General features: G+C 36.3%; 1 protein-coding gene across 1 annotated transcript; it reads right to left on the reverse strand.

Moving 5' to 3' along the window:
- Positions 1–9,539: 9,539 nt before the first annotated feature.
- LOC140142768 (cytochrome P450 2U1-like) lies at positions 9,540–18,428 on the reverse strand. Its single transcript, XM_072164760.1, has 4 exons — positions 17,843–18,428; positions 14,977–15,705; positions 13,367–13,564; positions 9,540–12,195 (listed from the first exon to the last, which is right to left on the reverse strand). The coding sequence occupies exons 1-4, from the start codon at positions 18,207–18,209 to the stop codon at positions 12,014–12,016; spliced, it is 1,476 nt and encodes a 491-aa protein (XP_072020861.1). The 5' UTR covers positions 18,210–18,428; the 3' UTR covers positions 9,540–12,013.
- Positions 18,429–18,953: the final 525 nt, after the last annotated feature.

Here is an 18,953-nt window from a genome sequence, read left to right on the forward strand (position 1 = left end):
TGTTTAGAATTCTTGGTTGGGAACGACTTCACACTCGTAATGATTATTTTAAAGCACTAATGGTTTGTAAATCTCTTAATGGCCTGGCGCCACATTATCTTGCAAAAGTGTTTAACCATGTATGTACAACTCATAATGTTAACACACGACATGCTGCTGCTGGTCAGTTGGCTTTGCCACCTTCAGTTAATGGATATGACTTAGAATGTTTTAAATCATCGTTCAGTTACAGTGGTGTAAAATTATGGAACAATATTGAAAATGATATTAGAAACTCAATAAATGTGCAAACTTTTAAACGGTATTACAAAAATGTATATCTTCACCGGTTTTAACTAAATAGCGTATACGACGTAATGTAAATAACATCTTGAAATATAAAAAAAAAATGTATTCCAAACTGTTTTGCATGGCTGTATTTAATGTTTCTACCTCAAAGTTAAAATAAGATTGTTCTTACTGATAATTAAACATAAACAAAAGGGTTTCTTTTAGACATCAAGAGGGTTGATATATCAATTACTAACAATAAACATCAAATCAAAAAGAACAAGAAAAAATATTTCTCTTGAAATTATTTTATTTATCTTCAAACGGCTTCATTTAGCGTTAATTGATTTTACAATGATTTACAATGCTATGTCACAGCAGACTAGGCTAAAATAACCTGCTGGTATCCAGTAGGTGTGGCAAAACTAAGATATGAGATCATGTTTGTGTACCAACGAAAAGGCAATTTTTCTTCATGGTTGTAATGTACTTTAAGAACTATAACATACATTGCAAAGATCAAGGCCTCGTGTGCTGTATTATTTGTGACAAAATCTGAGATTTTCAAATAAATCACGAAACACGATATATAATTCACACGCTCGAAATGTTATAGTCCAACTTGCGCAAGCTGTACGTAACACATTGAGCCGATCAACCACATTAACGACAATGGACTGATACACACATTGACGAGGCACCGGAATGAATTAGAGGTGTTTTTTTGTTGTATTCTTGTCTTACTTCATTTGTTCGGCTCAAAATTAAAACATGAAAAGGGCCAATATCTGATAGTGAAAAGAAACATTTTGTCGAAAAAAACACCCAATTTTAGTCCTAACTTATTAATAATTAGTTAAGTAGGTAATCTGGCATTATTTAATTTTTCAAATATATGTGTTTGTGTGTATAGTATACCTCGACTGCCTACATTAGTACCCAGTTTCAACCACCGTTTGTCAGTGGGAGCTGATGGTCTAATGGCGAAGGCATCCGTCTAGTGATCGGAACGTCGTGGGTTCGAATCCCGCGCCGGCACATTCCCTTCTTTTTTAAATCTTTATTATAATTATTATCCTTATTGAAGTTTGGTTGTGTGTCGGTCGGATTATTTGCGATGTCTTGTTTATACAGGCGTCAATAGGATTCGTGGTTTGAACCACCCTCTTCAAGCTCTTCACTTTGGTTTGCTCTTCAAAAATTATCTGTAAACAAAGATTCTGTCCAAAAATATTAGTTCAAGATTCACCAAAAGAAAAAAAAGAGAAATGTTAAACCATTATCACCTCCTACACAAGGTTTGTTTGCTAGTTTGAAGATTCCTGTCATCTGAAAACGTCGTGATTCAACATAGTTATGGATTTGTCCAGCAATTGACCTTTTCGGTAAATCCCATAATCCTTTGCGAGTACACCTAAGAACTCGTCATTCTGCGTCACGCCGCTCTGCGCCGATGCGCACATCGTTTATCGAACATCGTTACTGCGCATTGCAAGTCGGCGTGACGTAAAATGACGAGTTCTCAGGTGTACTCGCAAAGGGTTATGGGATTTACCGAAAAGGTCAATTAAGGTACAGATTAGACACATTTTCACCAACACAAAATGGTGACAGCTTGAGGAGGGTAGGGCAAAGATTCCCGTTGACTCTTGCATTAATTGTAAAACTTTGGATTGGTTAACTGTTCTTTATTTCCTATTAACCCTAGCTCTGTGAAATCATACAAAATCTTAAGCTGAATTTATACTCGATCACCTTTGCAGAAAAATGATTTTTATGCATCCTCAGTGTTTACTTCCGTTTTTAGAACGTCATACCGATAAATCGGTACAAATCGCTGAGGCAAAAACGACGTCGCTTTTTGCGAGTTGAAGAACTCTCAACTCCCGAGCGATGTCGCTTGACACGTGAATGCATCAACCTATCATTTTCTATCAACTGGGTCTATTATTTTAGTAATAAATTTACCTTTCGTGATCAATAACTTTCGGAGATGAATTGGTTCAATGCAATAATTATTGACAGCAATGGATGTTCTAAAAATGTTTATTGGGGCTTTTGAATATTAGTTGTCGCCTGCAATTGCCATCGCCGTGATTAGTATAAATGCAAAAGCGACGAGCGATGCAACGCAAAATTCGGCGATAGTCCATCGCTTGCTTAAAACGGTATATCGCAATCGCTTAGTGATCGAGTATAAATTCAGCTTTACAAAGCAAAACCACCACCCGCAATCATCCAAAGTCATACTCACGGTTTCGTTCCCCGAGGCAGCAAAACATCCGTGGCTACTGGTCAGTGATGGAGTCCTTGGCACGCGAGGGGTATGTGGTTCGAATCCCGACGATAACAACTTCTTTGTTTATATTCACTTTTTTCGTTCCTTTTAATTTTGATTGCAAAAACCACCCAGTGCTAGGGTTAATAGTATACATAGAAGAGAGATTGCGATTTCCAAACGTAGCATCGAACGTGCGTGGTATCTATTCACAGGAGAATGATTTTGAATAGATTCCACGTACGTTCGATGCGTACGTTTGGAAATCGCAATCTCTCTAGTATCACGCCTAAGACGTATATCACGTTTATTTACAGTAGAGTAGAGTCCATAATCAGGTGGTATATGGTTTTGAATAAAACTTATCTTAAGATTTAATGTATTGTATGTAAATTTGCTTCGTGATATAAAACTCGTAAGAATACCCGCAAGGCAACAACAGTCAAAACTATTCTACGGGCCATACCGACCAGTGTTTCCGCTTTGGAAAAACATCCGTTTTTGATCTAAAATTGGATCGATTGAGCCCATTTTATTGGTCGAGCTATGAATTTGAAAATATTGGACGAGTCCAATATATTAAAACTCATAGCGAGACCAGTAAAAAAGCATCCAATTTTATCATTATTATGTTTTGGATCCAATATTTTCTCACACTTGGATTCTTCCAAACAAAATAATGGCCATTATCATGTTTTGATGAATCCAAGTGACATGTGTAAAAATATTCGATCCCAACACATAACAATACGCTCGTCCAAAATTTAAAATTCATAGCTTGACCATTAATATGGGCTCAATTAATTGACAGCAATAGATGTTCTAAAAATGTTTATTGGGGCTTTTGAATATTAGTTGTCGCCTGCAATTGTCATCGCCGTGATTAGTATAAATGCAAAAGCGACGAGCGATGCAACGCAAAATTCGGCGATTGTCCATCGCTTCCTAAAAGCAGTATCGCAATCGCTTAGTGATCGAGTATAAATCCAGCTTTACAAAGCAAAACCATCAGCATGCATGCCGCAATCACCCAAAGTCATACGCACGGTTTCGTTGCCCGGGGCAGCAAAACATCCGTGGCTACTGGTCAGTGACGGAGTCCTTGGCACGCGAGGAGTATGTGGTTCGAATCCCGACGATAACAACTTCTTTGTTTATATTCACTTTTTTCGTTCCTTTTTAATTTTGGTTGCCAAAAAGCACCCAGTGCTAGGGTTAATAGTATACATAGAAGAGAGATTGCGATTTCGAACGGGCGTGGAATCTATTCAAAATTCCGTCACAGGAGAGTGATTTTGAATAGATTCCGCGTACGTTTGGAAGTCGCAATCTCTCTAGTATCACGCCTAAGACGTTTATATCACGTTTATTTACAGTAGAGTAGAGTCCATAATCAGGTGGTATGGGTTGTTTTACAATCAGGGTACACAGATTGTCTCACTGGGGGTGAAAAATGAAGTGTCTAGTGTTTCCTCAATTTATTTGTTTTTGTGTTGTAGATGGGTCAAATAGGAAATCTGTAAAATTTTTAGGCGTCAAGTGTTCAGAGTTTCAAGTTATGCCAGAAACATGTTTTTGTACATGTTTCTGTATACCCAATTTTTCGGAGAGGACACATTTTGACGGAAACCTGACGTCCAACTTTCAAACATGTGATACATGGAAACTAAGTGTAAGTGGACTAAGTGTTTATTATGAGTTTGTAGGATATATGTAAGTGTTTTTCAAGAAAATATAATTTTAGTCTTGGGTCAATTTTAACTATGGATTACGAGCTTGTATTCGGAGAGGACATTTTTGACGGCATTTTCAACATAAATTTGAAGAAATGGTACAATTAATGAAAGAGTCGCAATCTTACGTGGTTCTCAATTTTGAACAATCATGTTTCAAACATTACTTCTGAACTGTTAAAATATGTTTTTATGTTATTGCTGACAGTGATATATCATTTGCAAAGTTCACAAAGGTCAAATGCGACGGCTATTTTGTCCCAAAATCATACAGAAATGTATATTTTCATCATTTGCTAAGCATTTCAAACAGTTTCTTTGTGGCTGTAGGTGGAACTAATAGGGGCCAATAATTAGGCATGGCAACTTTTAATCATAAGTTAATCTGATATTTGAAACAGGGCACAATATGGTGCTCAGCCCAAATGTACCCTGATTGTAAAACAACCCGTATATGGTTTTGAATAAAACTTATCTTAAGATTTAATGTATTGTATGTAAATTTGCTTCGTGATATAAAACTCGTAAGAATACCCGCAAGGCAACAACATACAAAACTGTTCTACGGGCCATACTGACCAGGGTTTCCGTTTTGGGAAGAAATCCGTTTTTGATCTAAAATTGGATCGATTGAGCCCATTTTATTGGTCGAGCTATGAATTTGAAAATATTTTAAAACTCATAGCGAGACCAATAAATATTGGGCGTAAAGCATCCAATTGTATCATTATTATGTTTTGGATCCAATATTTTCTCACACTTGGATTCTTCAAAACATAATAATGGCTATTATAATTACACATAATAATACGATCGTTCAATATTTTAAAACTCATAGCTCGACCAATAAATATGGGCTCAATCGATCCAATTTTATGTCAAAAGTGGACTAAGTTTGACGGAAATTGCTAGAAAATTAAACGTTTTCTGAAAAGTAGATTCCTTTTGACTGAAAGAAAGCGAAAAAAATTGCAGATTTTGGTGATTTTAGAGTCATTTGTAAAAAAGCAAAAGCCCCCGACCGTCCGAACCTACTTGAAATGTCCGTTTGCCCGTAGCGCAGAGTTTTTTTTCGTTGCCAGCGCTTAAGTACAATGTTATTATTGTACCGGAATAAAACATTAAAATCTATATATATCTAATTATTGTACCTGAATAAAACATTACAATCTCTATATATCTAAATTTTAGAAACTGTTTGACTGTTGCTTCCATAACGAATTGAAATTATGGGCAATTAAGGGAAATCAAGGGAAATTGACAAGAATTAAGGGAAATTTTGGGAAATTGAGGGAAATTCAGGTGAATTAAGGGAAATTGACAAGAATTAAGGGAAATTAGGGGATTTAACACTTTTAATGTCAAGGCACTTTTTTCCGAAAATCGTGTGGACATCAAAAGTGTCCGAAATCGGTTTCCGAACACTTGCGATGTCAAGACGCTTTTTCCCCTGAAAATCGTTTGGACATCAAAAGTGTCCCAAATCGGTTTCCGAACACTTTTGATGTCAAGACGCTTTTTCCCCGAAAATCGTTTGGACATTAAAAGTGTCCGAAATCGGTTTCCGAACACTTTTGATGTCAAGACGCTTTTTTCCCTGAAAATCGTTTGGACATCAAAAGTGTCCGAAATCGGTTTCCGAACACTTTTGATGTCAAGACGCTTTTTTTTCCCGAAAATCGTTTGGACATCAAAAGTGTCCCAAATCGGTTTCGAACACTTTTGATGTCAAGACGCTTTTTCCCGAAAATCGTTTGGACATCAAAACAAAAGTGTCCGGAATCGGTGTCCGAACACTTTCGATGTCAAGACGCTTTTTCCCCCAAACTTGTTTGGAAATCAAAAGTGTCCGAAATTGGTTTCCGAACACACTTTTTCAAATTTTGATTTTTTTTTGGTGTGGATGGAAATACCCTTTCTGGCATTATTTTAAGATGAGCACCCTCAAAGGTTAAGCTCACAGAGGGGTTACAGGTCAAAATAGGGGTCAAACTTAAACCTGCTTCAAAGACACCATCACTGCAAAATTGAGTTTCTTGTCCCGCAGCGACCGCTACGCTTACCGACGGTACTTGTTATTTTAATAATAAGAGAAAAGGGTATTTTCTAGGTTATCTCTATCTCTTAGTATATAGTAGACAGGCTGATAATTGCCGTCAGTCTATATTTTAAAACAAAATCGAGAACAAATCAAATCTGCAAAAATGAGCATATTGCAGGTGAATGGTTCATTATATCCCGTATGTTTCTCTGAATTCATTAATATTTGAGACCAATTTCTCTATCCATTTATATGTACATTATGTACATGGGAGACACAATTGTACACCACGGATATGACAAACTATACTTTTTCTGAATCCTTATGACTAAAGTTTGTTCGGTTTATATAAGGCGGAAAATATATATACTCATAACACTGTGTATTGATATAGAATGACATGCACGCAGTAATGCTTACGCTAGTTGTGCGTTGCGGAATTCATGATCGGCGCACGCTTATGTGAATGCGAGTATGAGTTAGGACTTTAGTGACGCGCGCAGTAACAAAAGCCGAAAAATTATTCGCCTAATAAAAGCAATTTTTGAATTTGACCTCTGTTTAACTATGACTTTTTTCCAGCCAATTTGAAAAGAAATTGTATTTGGCCCTTACCCCAGATTAGTTAATATTTTAAGAGCAACATCTATGCCGATGCTGCAGCATTACAGTTTGTGTACCCAAGTTCATTTTACCACATAAAGAATAACGACATGGGGGACGGGCCAGGGCAGGGGTCCGGGGATGGACCCAAGGGAAGGTGGAACTCGTATCGTGACGCACCCACTCAGACTAAGGGACGCACCATTAGATATCAAGGGGGGGCTTGGTAGTTGGGGTCGTGACAATTTTTTTTTGTTGCACCTCGGTGAAGCAAAATTCTTTTTTTTTAGCCCCTGGATGAAGCAAAAAAAAATTTTTCAACACCTCGGAGAGACAAATTTTTTTTTTGCAATCGTAAAGTCCTATAATTTTCAACAATTTGTTTGTCGAGTTGTAAAATTTTGTCCATATTTGTAATCATTTCTACGTTTTGTAGCACCTAAATTTCGAGTGCCACAAAAAACATCGTTATTTTTATGTATAAAAATTTTCTTGAAGTATAATGAACCTCTTTTGGCACGAACAATTTTGCCATACGGTATAGTATTGAAGCTAAACTGGGGAAATACGGTACATTAATGTAGAATAAATGCGAGCGCGCAAAATTTGGGGGTTTTTAGGTTAATTTCGTCAGAAACCCACACAGGCGTCAACATTGGGGATGATTGTATGGACTACTCCCTAGCAAATATTGGGGGAATTTGGTGAAAAGCTGTGAAGTAATCAAGTGTTTTCACTCACAGACCCGGCTCACATAATAACTTTTCACAAAGATATGCACACAAAATACATACCAGTTCGAAGCTAAAATAAATAATCTTGATGAAAAAAAGCGCAAATTCGCGCGAATCGCGAAAATTTTTGCAATATATAAGCTATATGAGGTTAATTTTTCTTCAGTAACTGTGACAAATTTTTTTTCACCCTTTACATCAAATCTTTTTTTTTCTGGTCCGTGGTGGAGCAGATTTTTTTTTAGTCTGAGGTGGAGCAATTTTTTTTTTTGCTCAGATGGCGCGACAAATTTTTTTTTTCAAAAAACTTTCCGATTGCACTGTTAAAAGTGTACTTCATTGCATTTACCCTTAAGAAAAACCTTCATGGTCTTGCAACACACATCGTCAACACCAGATCAATAATTGTTACATTTGTACAGAGAGCAATAGAAATACGTCATGTAGCGAATCACGTGGAAATATAAACGCACCATCAAGCGCTAGTTTAACAAATAAACTGAATTAAAGGAAGTCTCCGGTAATCACAATATTTTGCCTTAGGCCTATATATGTTAGAAAAATAGTTATCAAGCACGAATCACGTGATTTTATTTTAAACAAACTCAAATTGACCATAAAAATGAATAAAAACAGACGTGTCTCAACACGCGATATTCAAAATTTCCGGGTACTGAAATTGTCTAGTGCAATGACGTCCCAGTAATACAATGAAGGCTGGTGACAATCGAGCACAAATAACCATTGTCATTGCACTTGAACATTTCGGCGCGGGAATTTTGAATAACGCGTGTTGAGAGCCGGTTTTTTATTCGTTTTTATGGTCATTATGAGTTAAAAAAATATAAAACCATGTAATGCGTGCTTGATAAATATTTTTCTAACATATAGGCTTAACATTATAAAGCATAATGTTTTGATTGCCGGAGACTTCCTTTAATAACATAAAATTCACGTATAAGGATGTCTTTAACAGAGTCATAATCGAATTGGTTACTAGAATAATTGAAGCTTGCACTCTCTCATTGTGTCTATAAATTTAACAGCCACAGGCCACACAGTTACATTCATACAATACATTGCGATTTGAAAAGACCGCCACTTTTTGTATTTTTTATTCATAGTTATAATTGGAAAAAGACAAGAATGTTGCAGCGTTAAATAATCTCTGGTATTTATTCCTAGCTATAAGCCTGATGTATGGTGCATTTTCCTTTGATATGTAAATGTGTGATTATAATCTCAAATCATAGAATACATCCCGTTATTTTTGGTCTATGTTAAAACCTATTGTTGGATTTGCAGTTGAATATATGTGTCGAAAGAATATGGTAATCTTTGTCAGTGGATTGAACGTCCAGTCATTGTATTGAAAACAAAAACTGACAACAAAAATCGAATTTTCTTGAGTTGGAAACATTAAAGAGGATAATGAGCGTACGCAGATCGTAAAAACGAGTCATTTCAGATGATGAATGTCAACGCTGCATTCGTAGTGGGAATGATGCGTATCGTTTTATCGTACATGGTGGTGTGGTTAGCGTGAGTCGCTTAGCCCATCTCGAACACAAAAGCCAAGCGTGGCTGTTGAAGAACTAGTAGATTCGCTCTACTATCACAGCAGTTTTTGACACGAAAATATAGGGATGATGATGCTATGCAACATGTTTATGCTTTACCAACATTTTCCTTCAAAAGTAGGTATCATCGAATTTATTCATTCGAATTTTAAAAAATCATTGAAATCGGCTCTGGTTCCTGTCATTACTCATTGTAAACAGGAGGTCTTACCTCACACAGTTGGCTGTGGTCTTTCTGTACTTTTGAATGGAGATGATTTTCAGAGCAGTTTTACACCAAATTTGCAATATTTTCACAAGTTTGTGAAAGTAAAACTTTTCGCTAGATTTTTATTACCTTTGGTAAATATTTTCTAAATCAAGTATTGCATAAAATAAGGAATATCATATTCTACTTCTGTTTAAGAGCCAGTCTCCCTTATTATGTACATGAATAAGGGGGGTTGTGATACAAAAGAAAATAGAATTGTCTCTAAAAAATAATTTTGGTAAATATTAGCACCAACAACTCACATGTAAAATATGAGCGTGCACAGCGCCCTCGTTCAGCTTTAAAAAATTCTTAAATTCTTAAGTACCAAATGGTTACATTACAAAAACCAAGAAAAAAAAGTTTCAAGGATCTTGATGGCGCACAAAATCAGCAAATCCAATGATTTGATAAAAAGCGCCCTCGTGCAAACTTCAAAGCATCATAACGGGCTGCGCCATCAAGATCCCAAGTCCGAACAAATTTGAAATTAAAGACCTCCATGGCAAGTTTCATTTTTCAGCAAAAAATTTTTGGGATTTCGTTGGCGCACCGAGTTAACAGAGGTCAAAAGTCAAAATTTCCTATTTTCACACATATTTGCACGCCTGTATTATTGCGTGCCAACGTCACCTGACTCTCCGAATAGCATTTCATCAAAGAAGATGTAATTCTCTGCAAGAACTGAAAAAATTAGCTTGGGATCTCTTGATCTTCATATTTTTCTGATTTTTTGAAAATGGACTTAGCCTCATTTGGAGGTCAAGTTGACCTCTTTTTCCCACTCGCTGCACAATGTGGGCTTTTTACTGCCTCACAAAAAGATGCGCCAACAAGATCCCAATTTTATTAGTCATCGTCTAGCTTCTTTGGCGACCAGTAGATAAAACACAAGCAACAGCTAATTGGGATCATGTGGGCGCACTAATATAAGAGGTCAAAGGTCAAGCTTTGTGCCAAAGTGATGCATATTTGCCTATGTGCAGCACGAAAGTGGAACTTTGACCCGCAATAAAAATGTGCGCCAACAAGATCCCATCTTACTTTTTGGATGATTGGATAAAGGGGCTTATGTATAACTGATAACAAGTAAAAAAAAAGTGGGATCATGTGGGCGCACTAATTCAATAGAGGTCAAAGTCATTATTGCTATTAGCCATTAATGATACCACAAAATATGCGCGTCATGCTAAGCCCGAATTTTTATATCGACAAAGAAAGTAGTATGTCCAGATCTTGCAATATACCATTATCTGGTACTACAGCTAGATCAAGATACTTGCAGTTTCTATGTACAATGTACTACTGTATATTATATAACTCATACAAAGATTCTTGGCATTTGATTGGTCAATGACTATCGATTATTTTTGTTATTTGAAGCGTCATCTGCAAAACGACTATTGCACTCTCTGCACGTGTGAAATCGTCACGTTTGTTATTGTACTCCCGCGAAGTTAGCATGGCAACGCTGTCATAACGCGAGCTATAGCGAGCGCTCGGTGACCACATTGACTCACCAGTTATAGGTGTATGCGATGCTTAATGCTTTTACTCTAAAATAAATATACTTTTATAGGTTTTTAATTTATTTTGTTTTCCTAGTGATTTATAAAATTTATATATATATATTTGAGTTATATAAAAGAAATATTGAATATTAAGTTTTTATTCGTTCAATAGAAAGAGTATTTTCATTCGGTGAAATGAAACTGTTCCAACATGGTCCAAACAACTCGACAAAGCCTCGTTGAATGGCGCGCCAGGCAAAAAAAATTCATGGGTATTCCCAAAATTCTCTACTGGTTGCTATGCAAATCATGCCATGAACATGGCAAGACATTCAGATTCTTTCGTTTTATTATGTGGCATGAACACATCATAAAATCCTCTAGTCAAGGATTCATGGGTAATTAATTTTGAACCCATCATAAAGGTAATTGATGCCCTTGAATACAGAATTCATGGCATGAAAGTAGAGGAAAATTGACATTGACCATGATTCATGCCCATGAGTTACCCATGCATAAGGATATTATGGGCATGGAAGTAGAGAGAATTTGACATTGACCACGATTCATGCCCATGAGTTACCCATGAACATGCCCTGAACATGTCAAGGCTCTGACTAAACGCATGACAAAAAAAAATAGCATGCAAGGGCATGAATATTCATGTGTGAGCATGAACAACCCATCAAAAATTCCCAAATTCATGAAAATTCATGCCCGTTGCTAGCGAAAATAGGGCATGTTCACGGCATGTTCATGGCAAGATCTTGGCATGTTCATGGGCATGACTCATGCCTAAATTTTTGACTGGGGGAGCAGTCCATATTTCACCTCATTAAAATATTCTTGCCATTGTACTCATCAACATTCAATATTTTATACGATTAATTTTGTAGGCGTTCGCATAATAATGAATCATCCAATCCATACAGATAATATTGCCCTTTTTTCTACACCTTTTACAGCATACGGGTAAATAGTAACGAGTAAATCTGTTTTTCCCGGCCATCAAGTCAGCCCCTTTCTACCACGTGAATTTGGTATGATTTTGGTGAGTTGGTGGCTCCCATGCTGCCCTTTAGCGACAATGGAGGGGTATTGTCTGGTTTACTAAAGGAAAAACGTTGAAGTAGATGCGTGAAAATAGTGAATAGCTCCATTCGGGCAAGGTTTTCTCCAAGGCACATTCGGCGACCTGCAATTGATGAAAATAATAATCGACAAAGGTTTAGTCATAATTTACACTCTTTTAAAATGAAATTGTAATTTTTTTTCAAACTTGATTTTTTGGGCATATTTGTAATATTTACACATGTCCCAACTATACCTAATTGGAATCAGCCAAATTCGTTGTGTTTGTAGGACAGTAGAACCATTTTAAACTGATGTCGTAATTACGACATTTATTTCCACATAGAGTAGGCCTGGAGTTAAGCCTTATCGCATCACATTTTGTACCTAAAAATATGCCTATTGCACATTTCAAAAATGGGGTGCACAATTTTACAATAGGCCTACAGCCTTTTCACATATTCTGTGGCCAAGCCAAGTGCCCAATAATTTAAAATATATTTTCTTGACTAACTGGAAAAAACCTAAAATTTGTAGGCCTTTTGGGGAAAAATGTATATCTTCAATGCGAAAGTTCAACATTTTCAAATGATGGACGGCTTTTACTCCTAATGATATGTAATTGAAGCCTATGTAGCTGGAATGAAAGGCCAACCATCAATTGTATTGAAGGTATAGGCCTACATAAAGTTTCCCAAAAGACCTGAAAGTTTAGATTTTTTTGGAAAAATAATTATATATCTTCAATACGAAAGGTCAAAATATTCAAATAATGGACGGTTTTTCCTCCCTGCTGCATACACTTTAACAAGAATAATAATTAGGAGAAAAATCGCTATTCGGCATTATGACAAACTCACAACGCCATGACTGGAAGCAAGCATCCAGAAGCAAGCAAGCAAGCATCCAAAGAAACAAATGGAAATATGTTTGTCAGGATCAGTCGACAATAAAATAAATGATCATATTGTTTGATCAGCTCGTATCGGCGGGAATTGTTAGGCTTTTACCACTTACGCTGAAAAGTAGATCTACGTTAAGAGTAACATAGTTGACTTTTCTGGTCTATATTGTGCGCGTTAAATAAATTATAGACAAAGTATAGGACTTAAATGATAATTTGTGATACTTCTGGCGAGTTTTCGAAAAACAATTCTCGAAATAAAATAAATTGATATTAATGCGCGACGTTATAAGGCCCGCCGATTACGAGCTGATCAAACTATAGCATAGCATTTGTTTGCGTTCATGATTATGAACACATCAGACTCAACATGCTCAAGTTATGTGATTACCTGTGCTAAAAGGAATGTAAAATCCTGGCTGAGAAACTTGTCCGTTGTCATCCAGAAACCTCTCCGGATAAAACTGATCAGGATGTAACCATAAATCAGGATCATGATGAACTGCCCAAAGATTAGATAACACAGTTGTTCCTTGAGGAATGTGGAACCCTCCGAGTGTAGTGTCCTCGGTGGCACAATGTGGTACACCTTATACAGGGCAAATGTAAATATGGGGAAATATTATAAGAACTATGGTAAACATGTCATTCTTGTTACCCTGGCAGTTTCTGTGAAATTAAATTGTGCAATGTAGATAAATCCATGTCAGTTTTGAAGACTAAGAGGTGAAACCCCGGGTGAAACCAAAACTCGTTCCGGTGACACGCCCCCTTAATATGGTTTGCCATATAACTCGGATTTGGTGTAAGCAATTACAGCAATTCTTTTTCTAATTTAGACGTCAGATGATATTTTCATTTACAGTGGATTCCTTCTATATTTCGAAAAAAAGCACCACAAACGGGAGTTTACTTCATTTTGAATCACCCTGTAACTACCTGTAGTCATGGTAATGTACTTAATTCTTAGCTATATATAGAACTCATTCACCATGTTCACGGTTCATTGGTTCGTTACAAAAATACAAAGGAAGTTATTCACATTTCTTTTCATGAACCAAGATGTATGAAACCTTTGAAAAATATTGTATACATGTTACTCCCGGGACATAAATCATTCCCTATCGACATTATTTGCCAGTGGATTGCAGTGAAATTCAGATATATTCTTGGGAAAAAAAACTGGCAACTGCGTTGCTGAGCAACCAGCTCCAGTGGTACAATGCAAAGAAGACCGACAACAACAATAGTTTAGAAAAGGTGACCTGGTAGACTTCGAAACGTCCACAGTGTGTTCTGTTTTACTGGACTTGAAATAAGAATAATCTACTTTTATGTTTCAATAACAGTACTGATGAAATAAGTTTAAATTATTTTCAACCTTGCACTTCAGAACTTCTTAAGATTTTCTCTTTTGTTTATACTTACATTTCTTTTTATGTTTGATATGATGTTTTTTTTTCAGTCAAATCAAGGTAAATTTTTAATACAAAGCAGTATCTTGCGCAGTCATATAAGCCTATATCTAAAATATTATTATAATAATATTGATTTGATTTAAAAAGCAACTACTGTGGAGCGTTTTGACAAATATAAATCAAATCCTAAAACGATCAACTTTGATCAATGGTTTAACTACCTTTTTTGCAAACATAATCGGACTTCTCGACCCCCTCCCCCTTAAGAAAGGACTTTTGTTTATATGACTTTATCGAACTTTTGGGTCGTTACCTACGAGTACGCCGTCGGTTTTCACAGTGCAGATGCAGCTGCGTGCGTGGTGCACGAGAGCTTTCGTCAGATGTGTTTCTGATAGTGATGAAGTCACCGGCAAAAGCTCAACCACTCACACAGGGACCGACTGCACCGGTAATGTGAAAACCAACAGCGTATACACGTACTCGTAGAAATACTATAACTAATTTTTATCAGCATTTTCACAAAATATCTTTATTAAAGATATAAGCATGTTTAAATTGAACAAGGAGTATTTATTTTTACCTAGCGGAACAATTGTGGCAATGCGTTGCACTTCCATTAAAGTAGCTTCGGTATAAGGCAAATTGTCTGACGTATAAAGTGGAAGACGATTAGCACCAACTACTGAATCTATTTCCTGTTGAACTTTGACCTGTACTTCCGGAAAATTCATCATATATAGTAGAGCCCATCGTAGGGTATTCACTGTTGTTTCCGTTCCTGCTATGAATAACTGTACAACTGTCTGAAGTAAACTTTGTTCATTTAATTCATCATTGGCAACCATGGTAACACAACCGTCCTGGAGTTCTTTCAGGTACACATCTATATAATCTTTCAAATCAGTGCTGTCAAAATTGTTCTTATGCTCACTAACAATTTTTCCAACAAAAGCGCGTATTTCGTCAGCGACATGTTTCATGGGATGCTTCCCACGAAATATTAAAAGATTCACTATCGGAACGCTCGCTAGACGATCAATTAAGCCAACTAATTTCAGGAAATCTTGATCGGAATATTGAAATCTTTTGCCGAAGATAACAGAACAAATAACGTTTGATATTGCACTATTCAAAATGTGGGCTGGATCAAATGTTTCGTGCATACAAGTCTTAAATTCCTCTATCACATGTTGAGTTTCTTCTGCTATTTTGTCTTGAAATTTGGATTTTCCCATTCCAAAATTGCGGAAAGTTGCCAAAGTGAATCGACGCTGGATTCTCCAGATATTTCCATTTCCAAAAACGACACCTGGTGTGGGAAAATGCAATAAATAATTATTTTATAAACGTATATAATATGAGAAATATCATATCATAATACACAAATCAGCTGCCACACGAACCTCATTTAGCTACGCGGTGACAAGTTGACCGATAATAATTATACAGGAATATTTGTTTCACGCGATTTTCTTTACATCCATTGCTACGGGTCGCAATCGTAGCTACCCAAGTCCAAAAACACCATATACAACTCATTCGCCTTATTTATACGAACAGCTACCATTCACTATGTTCCATTGACAGCCGTGTCTCTTCAGAAACCAGACTTCAGCAAGTCGACATGGTTGTCAGAAAATGCAAATTCCTCTTTTGGGAAAGATGCGCCCGTTTGGAGTACTCCAATACCTGGTGGAATAGTAGCTCTTTAGCTATGCAAAACAATTGGCTAGTTTTCAAGTGCACTTATTTCAGAACACATACATGTAGCTGAAATCCTATACAGCAATTACTAGGAATCATAAAAGGTTTGACAACAAAACTATTCTCTTATAAATGCATCTACGCACAGTTTCCACCTCGATACACCCGAGTACACAGGAGCTGTGTGAGATCTAGTGGAAAATAGACATGTGATTGGTTTTTGCCAAAACCTCAAGTGTTCCCTTCATCCAATCAGAATTGTTTTTGCATCGAACGAAAGCTAACACTCCCCCTAAAAACCCTTTTTTACATTAGGTTAGGTCAACAGATCAACAGGTCAACGTAATTCAATGTTATAGCAAGGTAGTCTAGTCACCAGGTGGCTTTGCCATGCACCTGAATATTTCATTTGTCTATCCTATTTCTTCGTAATCCTTAAAGCCCCTAGTACACACATTTTGTTGTTTCCAAAACAAAATATTTTCCCGTGGGTGGAGGAAAGGTCATTGAACTTTCCAAGGGGTCAAATTTCAAACTTCATCAAATTGTGTCGAAAAAATTGCTAATGTATTTCTCTGGTCATAAGGATTCAGAAAATGTATATATTTACCTTTCCAGCATCTACCGTTCTTGAGTTATTACCAATAAAGGTCAAAGGTCAACCGTTGACCTCTAAAGGGACAACATTTTTAACTTGCTCCGATTTTGATGGAATAGGCAATGTGTTGTAATTTCGGTTTGGTGTGCCAGAATGTAATTAAATGTTTTACGATATTTTTGCTAAATATGCTAATCTGCAAAAAATATTTTGTACAAAGGCCTGCCCAGCAAACACAAAACGTTTTCGACATCATTCGCAAAAGGTTATAAAAGGTTGTCAGAAAACGTGTAAATGTCGGGTTATATAAAGGGTATATTAAGAGTATAAAACGTTTCCATAACCTTGAAAAACATTTTTTGATAATATACTGCTCAGCAAACAAAAATGTTTTACAGAAAACGTTTAAATGTCGGGTCATATAAAGGGTATAAAAACGTTTTAATAATATTCCAAAAACATTCTTGAAAACTTGATACAAAACATTCTAAACAGAATGTTATTTTGAGGTTGAAAAAATATTTTACGAAAAATGCCCAAAATATTTTCAATAACGTTTTAAAAACGTTTTCATGACCTTTATATAACCTTACATTTAAATGTTATTAAAAGGTTTTGAAAAAAAAAAAACATTTTAAGAACATTTCTGTGTTTGCTGGGTTCAAATATTTTAACATAATGTTATTTAAGTATTGACACAATATTTGGCAAACATTTTTGCAAAATAGTTTTAAAAATATTGTTGTAGTGTGTTTTTCATACAAAACGTTTTAAAACGTTATCATGACCTTTATATAACCCGATATTTTAATGTTATTCAAACGTTTTTACCTAAACCAAAAGCCAAAATATACCTTATTTAAAATGTTTTTAAAGTGTTTTTGTGTTTGCTGTATGAACATTATGTAGCCAGAGGTATTGTCCAGTGGTATAGAAGTCTCAACTTTGTTTTGAGAAAAGTGGGAGAATGATGCTGTGGATCACGAAATCCCTTTTAAGTTTAGCATTGGTAGATGAGGCAAATATAATATATCTTTGAAAGCTGACATGGGGATGGCAAGATAGATAACTTGTATAAACTCATTTAATACCAAATATATAACTAGACTTGAAATTAATATGAAATAACGTAAGTCTACAATACCTGCATTGTTCGTTTGCTGCTTTATGAACACGGGTCGATCACATAGAAGCGGATTCAGAAATGCTTCACGAATTGCTTCGTGGTCATTCAATACAACAATAAGCTTACTGCCCAGAAACAAACCAAATATCTTGCCGTAAATTCTGGATTGCTTTGCAAAGAGTACAACTGGAGCTAGTCGTGACTGGTACAAAGCCAACGCCAAACCAGGGAGACAACCCAGGATTGGCCAACGAAATGGTCCCGGTGGTAAACATGGTAAATGGTTGCTGGGACTCTTCAAGTACCAGAATAACATCATGCTGATGCCGGAGAGGAGGAAAGTTTGAAGAGTCATATAATTGAAAATATCTATTGCTTGATCCATAGTTGGAATATCGCAATGTGTTGAATCTACCAGTCTGGACCTATTAGTTGTCGACCGTCAATCGAAGCAAATGACCGAAAATAACAAAAATGCCGGGCCACTATGACCAAAGAAAACACGTGGTTCGGTAAACTTGGTCTATACACATTTCACACGTAATATACACATGGTTCAGTTCATCCATTTCCAATAGTTTGTGTATACATAGTGAACGTGACTTTCACCAGTCGATTTAGGCATATTATTTTAAATGACGTATACTATTTTCTTACATATTGCTATGCACGTAATCACCGATCGGGTTCATTTCACACGCATGCTACAACTTTCCCATACAATGTTGGGCTATTCCAGTTGAAATTCATACACATGTTTAATATACAGATTGAGTGACTTAAAAAGCCCATAGCCAGGATTTATTTCAGGGAATGCTAAAAAGTGGCCCGTAAAAACGGAGGGCTTTTTTCAAAATATTATGCGATTTTTTCCTTCAAGAAAGCCTGATTTTAAACGTTTTTATAGAAAAAAACCTGTCATTTGTTTCTAATTCCATGGGGGTGCATCGCACCCCGTACAACTACTAGTTACGGGCACTGATTGACTACACTTGAATTCTGCACACCCTGTGTGAGAGATTAAGGCCATATCTTTTAAAGGGGATGTGGATTTCAACTGGAATACCCCATTCACATTTTTGCACCATGAAAAAAACAATATGACAGTATCGCTAAATTTGGTTGATAT

Source organism: Amphiura filiformis, chromosome 20 (assembly GCF_039555335.1).
Source record: "Amphiura filiformis chromosome 20, Afil_fr2py, whole genome shotgun sequence".
In the NCBI taxonomy this organism is placed as follows: domain Eukaryota; kingdom Metazoa; phylum Echinodermata; class Ophiuroidea; order Amphilepidida; family Amphiuridae; genus Amphiura; species Amphiura filiformis.

Coding starts and splice junctions, on each gene's coding strand:
- LOC140142768 (XM_072164760.1), bottom strand. CDS start 18,209: ATGGATCAAGCAATAGATATTTTCAATTATATGACTCTTCAAACTTTC. Junction 13,565..14,976: donor TGCCACAATTGTTCCGCTAG/GTAAAAATAAAT, acceptor GCCCTGTATAAG/GTGTACCACATTGTGCCACC. Junction 12,196..13,366: donor TTACATTCCTTTTAGCACAG/GTAATCACATAA, acceptor CATCAATTGCAG/GTCGCCGAATGTGCCTTGGA.